This window comes from Siphateles boraxobius, unplaced genomic scaffold (assembly GCF_051911475.1).
Source record: "Siphateles boraxobius isolate OS27281-9 unplaced genomic scaffold, OSU_SipBor_1 187, whole genome shotgun sequence".
Lineage (NCBI taxonomy): Eukaryota > Metazoa > Chordata > Actinopteri > Cypriniformes > Leuciscidae > Siphateles > Siphateles boraxobius.
In genome coordinates, this window is record NW_027508796.1 from 236,614 (window position 1) to 245,000 (window position 8,387).

General features: G+C 52.9%; 1 protein-coding gene across 4 annotated transcripts in view; it reads left to right on the plus strand.

Annotated features, from left to right (window-relative positions):
• kpnb1 (karyopherin (importin) beta 1) overlaps positions 1 to 8,387 on the plus strand; it is a 44,813-nt gene that overhangs the window by 17,402 nt on the left and 19,024 nt on the right. For all 4 annotated transcript variants that reach the window (XM_077233755.1, XM_077233756.1, XM_077233757.1 and 1 more), the window contains exons 11-13: positions 3,427 to 3,618; positions 6,188 to 6,318; positions 8,050 to 8,197. In XM_077233755.1, coding sequence (XP_077089870.1) covers positions 3,427 to 3,618; positions 6,188 to 6,318; positions 8,050 to 8,197 — 471 coding nt within the window. The remainder of the gene's footprint in view (positions 1 to 3,426; positions 3,619 to 6,187; positions 6,319 to 8,049; positions 8,198 to 8,387) is intronic.

Below are 8,387 nucleotides of genomic sequence, written 5' to 3' on the forward strand. Positions count from 1 at the left end.
GTGCGTGTGTGCGAGACGCTCTCGTTGTGCGTGTGTGCGAGACGCTCTCGTTGTGCGTGTGTGCGAGACGCTCTCGTTGTGCGTGTGTGCGAGACGCTCTCGTTGTGCGTGTGTGCGAGACGCTCTCGTTGTGCGTGTGTGCGAGACGCTCTCGTTGTGCGTGTGTGTGACGCTCTCGGTGTGTGTGTGACGCTCTCGGTGTGTGTGTGTGCGAGACGCTCTCGGTGTGTGAGACGCTCTCGGTGTGTGTGTGTGCGAGACGCTCTCGTTGTGCGTGTGTGTGACGCTCTCGGTGTGTGTGTGACGCTCTCGGTGTGCGCGTGTGCGAGACGCTCTCGGTGTGTGAGACGCTCTCGGTGTGTGTGTGTGCGAGACGCTCTCGGTGTGTGCGTGTGCGAGACGCTCTCGGTGTGTGTGTGTGTGCGAGACGCTCTCTGTGTGTGTGTGTGTGCGAGATGCTCTCGGTGTGCGCGTGTGCGAGACGCTCTCGGTGTGTGTGTGTGTGCGAGACGCTCGGTGTGCGTGTGTGCGAGACGCTCTCGGTGTGTGAGACGCTCTCGGTGTGTGTGTGTGCGAGACGCTCTCGGTGCGTGTGCGAGACGCTCTCGGTGTGTGTGCGTGTGCGAGACGCTCTCGGTGTGCGTGTGTGCGAGACGCTCTCGGTGTGCGTGTGTGCGAGACGCTCTCGGTGTGCGTGTGTGCGAGACGCTCTCGTTGTGCGTGTGTGCGAGACGCTCTCGTTGTGCGTGTGTGCGAGACGCTCTCGTTGTGCGTGTGTGCGAGACGCTCTCGTTGTGCGTGTGTGCGAGACGCTCTCGTTGTGCGTGTGTGCGAGACGCTCTCGTTGTGCGTGTGTGCGAGACGCTCTCGTTGTGCGTGTGTGTGACGCTCTCGGTGTGTGTGTGACGCTCTCGGTGTGTGTGTGTGTGCGAGACGCTCTCGGTGTGTGCGAGACGCTCTCGGTGTGTGTGTGCGAGACGCTCTCAGTGTGTGTGTGTGCGAGACGCTCTCAGTGTGTGTGTGTGAGACTCTCTCGGTGTGTGTGTGCGAGACGCTCTCGGTGTGTGTGCGAGACGCTCTCGGTGTGTGTGTGTGTGTGTGAGACGCTCTCGGTGTGTGTGTGTGACGCTCTCGGTGTGTGTGACGCTCTCGGTGGGTGTGTGTGACGCTCTCGGTGTGTGTGTGTGACGCTCTCGGTGTGTGTGTGAGACGCTCTCGGTGTGTGTGTGTGAGACGCTCTCGGTGTGTGTGCGAGACGCTCTCGGTGTGTGTGTGTGTGACGCTCTCGGTGTGTGTGTGTGTGAGACGCTCTCGGTGTGTGTGTGTGTGTGTGAGACGCTCTCGGTGTGTGTGTGTGACGCTCTCGGTTGTGTGTGTGACGCTCTCGGTGTGTGTGTGTGAGACGCTCTCGGTGTGTGTGCGAGACGCTCTCGGTGTGTGTGTGCGAGACGCTCTCGGTGTGTGTGTGCGAGACGCTCTCGGTGTGTGTGCGAGACGCTCTCGGTGTGTGTGTGCGAGACGCTCTCTGTGTGTGTGTGTGTGTGTGTGTGACGCTCTCGGTGTGTGTGTGTGACGCTCTCGGTGTGTGTGTGTGTGTGACGCTCTCGGTGTGTGTGTGTGTGTGACGCTCTCGGTGTGTGTGTGTGTGTGACGCTCTCGGTGTGTGTGTGTGTGTGTGTGACGCTCTCGGTGTGTGTGTGACGCTCTCGGTGTGTGTGTGACGCTCTCGGTGTGTGTGTGTGTGACGCTCTCGGTGTGTGTGTGTGACGCTCTCGGTGTGTGTGTGTGACGCTCTCGGTGTGTGTGTGTGACGCTCTCGGTGTGTGTGTGTGACGCTCTCGGTGTGTGTGTGTGTGTGTGTGTGACGCTCTCGGTGTGTGTGTGACGCTCTCGGTGTGTGTGTGTGTGACGCTCTCGGTGTGTGTGTGTGACGCTCTCGGTGTGTGTGTGTGAGACGCTCTCGGTGTGTGTGTGTGTGTGTGAGACGCTCTCGGTGTGTGTGTGTGTGTGTGAGACGCTCTCGGTGTGTGTGTGTGTGTGTGTGACGCTCTCGGTGTGTGTGTGTGTGAGACGCTCTCGGTGTGTGTGTGACGCTCTCGGTGTGTGTGTGTGTGTGACGCTCTCGGTGTGTGTGTGACGCTCTCGGTGTGTGTGTGTGTGACGCTCTCTGTGTGTGTGTGAGACGCTCTCTGTGTGTGTGTGAGACGCTCTCGGTGTGTGTGTGTGAGACGCTCTCGGTGTGTGTGTGTGTGTGTGTGTGTGAGACGCTCTCGGTGTGTGTGTGTGTGTGTGTGAGACGCTCTCGGTGTGTGTGTGTGTGTGACGCTCTCGGGGTGTGTGTGTGTGAGACGCTCTCGGTGTGTGTGTGTGACGCTCTCTGTGTGTGTGTGTGTGTGTGAGACGCTCTCGGTGTGTGTGTGTGACGCTCTCGGTTGTGTGTGTGACGCTCTCGGTGTGTGTGTGTGAGACGCTCTCGGTGTGTGTGCGAGACGCTCTCGGTGTGTGTGTGCGAGACGCTCTCGGTGTGTGTGTGCGAGACGCTCTCGGTGTGTGTGTGCGAGACGCTCTCGGTGTGTGTGTGCGAGACGCTCTCTGTGTGTGTGTGTGTGTGTGTGACGCTCTCGGTGTGTGTGTGTGACGCTCTCGGTGTGTGTGTGTGTGTGACGCTCTCGGTGTGTGTGTGTGTGTGTGTGTGACGCTCTCGGTGTGTGTGTGTGTGTGACGCTCTCGGTGTGTGTGTGTGTGTGTGACGCTCTCGGTGTGTGTGTGTGTGTGTGTGTGTGACGCTCTCGGTGTGTGTGTGACGCTCTCGGTGTGTGTGTGACGCTCTCGGTGTGTGTGTGACGCTCTCGGTGTGTGTGTGACGCTCTCGGTGTGTGTGTGTGACGCTCTCGGTGTGTGTGTGTGACGCTCTCGGTGTGTGTGTGTGATGCTCTCGGTGTGTGTGTGTGTGTGTGTGACGCTCTCGGTGTGTGTGTGACGCTCTCGGTGTGTGTGTGTGTGACGCTCTCGGTGTGTGTGTGTGTGTGTGTGTGTGTGTGTGTGAGACGCTCTCGGTGTGTGTGTGTGAGACGCTCTCGGTGTGTGTGTGTGTGTGTGTGTGTGTGAGACGCTCTCGGTGTGTGTGTGTGTGTGTGTGAGACGCTCTCGGTGTGTGTGTGTGTGTGACGCTCTCGGTGTGTGTGTGTGTGTGACGCTCTCGGTGTGTGTGTGTGAGACGCTCTCGGTGTGTGTGTGTGTGTGTGAGACGCTCTCGGTGTGTGTGTGTGTGTGTGAGACGCTCTCGGTGTGTGTGTGTGTGTGACGCTCTCGGTGTGTGTGTGTGAGACGCTCTCGGTGTGTGTGTGTGAGACGCTCTCGGTGTGTGTGTGTGACGCTCTCTGTGTGTGTGTGTGTGTGTGTGTGTGACGCTCTCGTGTGTTGTAGGCCATGCCCACGCTCATCGAGCTGATGAAGGACCTCAGTGTGGTGGTGCGGGACACGACGGCCTGGACGCTGGGACGCATCTGTGACCTGCTCCCCGAGGCTGCGATTAATGAGGTGTATCTGGCGCCGCTCCTGCAGTGCCTGATCGAGGGCCTCGGGGCCGAACCACGCGTGGCCTCCAACGTCTGCTGGGTAACACACACCTTCAACACTATGTTCTGTCACATGACTGCTTTCATGATGACCACTGGGCAGTGAGCGCATTCACATGCACAGTCTTGACCACATACACCGTCATCTTCTGCATAATCTGGTTAATTGAAATTGGTTAGGAATAAAGGAAAACTGATAATAACACGTTTCCATAACCAAACAACACCGCTAGATTTCTCGTGGCATGTATAATCATTGACCAGCGTCCTGTGGCTTACTGAAGTGCGCATGGGATGCAGTAGAAACGTATATCGGAAACTGACTTTCTTTACCCAAGAAATGATCAAATGTGTTCTGATCTCGTGTAGCCGCTATAGTAGCAGTTCAGTCAAAATACTGCGTATTAAATCTCGCATATCCACATTACTGATTATAACCGTTCCGATCCTGAAGTCTGATTGGACGAGAGGCTTTGTGCTGATATTTCACTGGTGTTAGCACTGGTCTCTACACAGGCAGTCAGTGCAGTTACAGTGTTACGCCAGTAGGAAGCAAGGGACTCTTTAAGTAGGGATGGGTATCCTTAAGGTTTTAACGGTATTACTACTCTTACGGTTACTGCGTATCGATCCGGTACTTTAACGGTATTCTTATCGGTTCTTTTTATTTTTTTACATTCGGGTAATTAACATTTGCTTTATATTTTGAAATGTAAAATATCTATAGCAAAAGAAAAAGCAATGCTTTAACAAAACGAATAAAATATCTATTTGTTATGCAGCAGTGTGCAGGCTTTTTTGTTTTATATACATGAGATAGGATACGATAAGCAAAAACAAGTACAAACACATGTTAAAAAAAATAATACAATTAAACAAAGATACAAATTATACACACAGTGCTTTAATTTCAGGAAGGTCTACTAAAATTACTTTTCAGGTAAGTGTTTCTGTCTGAAAAGAAATCTAATTTAGTAATCAAATGTAAAATAACACTGAATAGTTTATCATAGATAGATTAATGCTTATTAAAGTTTAAGTTATTCATTCAAGAGCTGTGAGTGATTTTCTCTGCCTTTTGTTGTTAGATTCGCATTAACGGCTCAATCGTCACAGGTTTATTAGACGCTGCCCCTTTAAGACCGAGTGCAGATCTAATAAATGACCGATGCACCATCATTTCCTCCCAACTATTTACGTCCATTTAAGACATAAACTGTTTCAGTGAATAAACTGTTTCAGTGAATCTCAGAGCTGGTCATTTTTATATTTTATGTATATTTGATAGTTTAGATGCGCACATGAAGCCCAAAGTTAAGTATACCCGTCTTGTCTCGTTGCAGTCCATTTCGGAGCGCGTCGCCTTGTGAACAGCGTCTCTTGCGCTGATTTTTGTGCTTTTAATCGTTCTTTTAATGATTAAATGCGTCCGCATATAGCAACAGTAGAGAATGCATTTTACAACAATCACGATCGTGCTGATTCTGACGGTGCGTTTGGGTTTTAGGAAGAAGTGACAGCGCATCGCTGGTTTCATCTCAGATATCATCTTTTTATAATCTTTGAAAAGCCGAAATCTAAAATAGAAGTAGAATAATATCCCAGATCTAAAGTGTAACCACGTTTGAATGTTTAGTTCTGTCCTCATTGTCAGTGATTAAGGGCTGTGGTGTTGTGCGCGCTGTGGCTCCGTGTGAGAGATCGCTCTCTCTCTTCTGGACTGCGAAGAGCAAAATTGCATCACAGACAAATGGTTTAATATTATTATATATAGAAATGGCTGGCGAGAACATGTTCAAGATTACGTCTTTATAGCCATAATAAATAGAAGGCCTACGTGTATTTTCTTAATTTCTCCAGTACCGACAGCAGAACTGATAACGTCCGAGCTTATCGATACAGCGGTCTTTCAAAACTCAGCCCCGGGCCGTTTAATACCGGGTTTCGGTACCCATCCCTATCTTTAAGTGAGTCATTAAACCGTTCATTCAACGAACACATTCAAAAACGCTGATTCATTCAAAGTTAGAAAGATAGATGTAATGGAACAAGTTGTTAAAGTTACTGTAACTTTGAGCGCCACTTTACAGGGCTCAGCTGACCAGCAATGTGTCGCATGAGCAGCGCTGAAGCTAATGCTTTACTTCATAAAGATCAATAGGGGCTTTCGCACCGGATAGTTCTATGAACGAGCCACCAGTGTGATTCCTGGAGAACTAATGTGTCCCAAAGAAACGTTTCCTGGTGTCATTCGCACCGCCAGTAGGAACTCTGAAGTGACGTAAGCCGCGCTTATGACTTTTATTGTGACGGCACTGAGAACGGGTTCGGGTTAGGTAACAGAGCCTGAGGAAACCGTGCTCGCATTCTCCCGTTCATTATTTACGATCTAACAGTCCTGTCGAATGCGTTATTAGAACTGTTATAGTCAGTCTGGTGAGAAATTTGCTAAATTTGATCAAGTGCTGTATTTTCTAAAGCACGTGTGTAGTAGTTGAAGACATCCAATATAGAGTGTGAGTGTTCGAAGCCTCTGACCCGTTGCACACACTCATGCAGTGATCTGTGTGTTGGTTCTGTAAGATGAGGCTCACTGATGCTGTTTTCAGGCCTTCTCTAGTTTGGCTGAAGCTGCGTATGAAGCCACCGACGCGGCCGAGGATCAGGAGGAGCCCAGCACTTACTGCCTGTCCTCGTCCTTCGAGCTCATCGTGCAGAAGCTGCTGGAGACCACAGACAGGTAACCCAACACCTCAACAGCTAACCCAACACCTCGAGTTTCATTAACTTGTGCAAAATAAACTCAAATTTTCTTTCAGTAAGGGTTAGGATAAGGAAGTGCATTAGCTTCAGACACCATCTTGTTACTGCCGTCCAGAACGGGTCGGGTTAGGGACGCTGCCGTCCAGAACGGGTCGGGTTAGGGACGCTGCCGTCCAGAACGGGTCGGGTTAGGGACGCTGCCGTCCAGAACGGGTCGGGTTAGGGACGCTGCCGTCCAGAACGGGTCGGGTTAGGGACGCTGCCGTCCAGAATGGGTCGGGTTATCGACGCTGCCGTCCAGAACGGGTCGGGTTAGGGACGCTGCCGTCCAGAACGGGTCGGGTTAGGGACGCTGCCGTCCAGAACGGGTCGGGTTAGGGATGCTGCCGTCCAGAACGTGTCGGGTTAGGGACGCTGCCGTCCAGAACGGGTCGGGTTAGGGACGCTGCCGTCCAGAACGGGTCGGGTTAGGGACGCTGCCGTCCAGAACGGGTCGGGTTAGGGACGCTGCCGTCCAGAACGGGTCGGGTTAGGTGCGCTGCCGTCCAGAACGGGTCGGGTTAGGGACGCTGCCGTCCAGAACGGGTCGGGTTAGGGACGCTGCCGTCCAGAACGGGTCGGGTTAGGGACGCTGCCGTCCAGAACGGGTCGGGTTAGGGACGCTGCCGTGCAGAATGGGTCGGGTTATCGACGCTGCCGTCCAGAACGGGTCGGGTTAGGGACGCTGCCGTCCAGAACGGGTCGGGTTAGGGACGCTGCCGTCCAGAACGGGTCGGGTCAGGGATGCTGCCGACCAGAACGGGGCGGGTCAGGGATGCTGCCGACCAGAACGGGTCGGGTCAGGGACGCTGCCGTCCAGAACGGGTCGGGTCAGGGACGCTGCCGTCCAGAACGGGTCGGGTCAGGGACGCTGCCGTCCAGAACGGGTCGGGTCAGGGACGCTGCCGTCCAGAACGGGTTGGGTTAGGGACGCTGCCGTCCAGAACGGGTCGGGTCAGGGACGCTGCCGTCCAGAACGGGTCGGGTTAGGGACGCTGCCGTCCAGAACGGGTCGGGTTAGGGACGCTGCCGTCCAGAACGTGTCGGGTTAGACTCCATTTCCAGCTGTATTTAGCCATGACGACTTGTGATCCGATCACCAAAAACGCATTGTAATACCTGGTGTAAAAAGGGCCAGTAATGTTATTACTTGATGTCATAATTTAAGATATTAAATATCTCAACATAAGGAATAGTCCATCAAAGTGTTCCCTATTTTCGGCCGATATGTTTTGAGTCATAGTCCCAGATAACCCGCAGTCATAATCCCAGGGCAGGTGAATATGATCTGGTTATCCTCTTCTTCTCTGGCTATCCTCTTCTTCTCTGGTTACCCTCTTCTTCTCTGGCTATCCTCTTCTTCTCTGGTTACCCTCTTCTTCTCTGGCTATCCTCTTCTTCTCTGGCTATCCTCTTCTTCTCTGGCTATCCTCTTCTTCTCTGGCTACCCTCTTCTTCTCTGGCTATCCTCTTCTTCTCTGGCTATCCTCTTCTTCTCTGGCTATCCTCTTCTTCTCTGGCTATCCTCTTCTTCTCTGGCTATCCTCTTCTTCGCTGGCTATCCTCTTCTTCTCTGGTTACCCTCTTCTTCTCTGGTTACCCTCTTCTTCTCTGGTTACCCTCTTCTCTGCGGCTCAGTTCTGAGGCTCAGCGTGCTCTCTGTTGGCAGGCCCGATGGGCATCAGAATAACCTGCGCAGTGCCGCGTACGAGGCCCTGATGGAGATCGTGAAGAACAGTGCGAAGGATTGTTACCCAGCGGTGCAGAAGACCACACTGGTCATCATGGAGCGACTGCAGCAGGTCCTGCAAATGGAGGTGAAGAAAAGCCCCTCACTACTTCTCACTGGGAATGATGAGTAGGGCTGGGAATCGCTAACGGGAATGAGTAGGGCTGGGAATCACTAACGGGAAGGGTGAGTAGGGCTGGGAATCACTAACGGGAAGGGTGAGTAGGGCTGGGAATCACTAACGGGAAGGGTGAGTAGGGCTGGGAATCACTAACGGG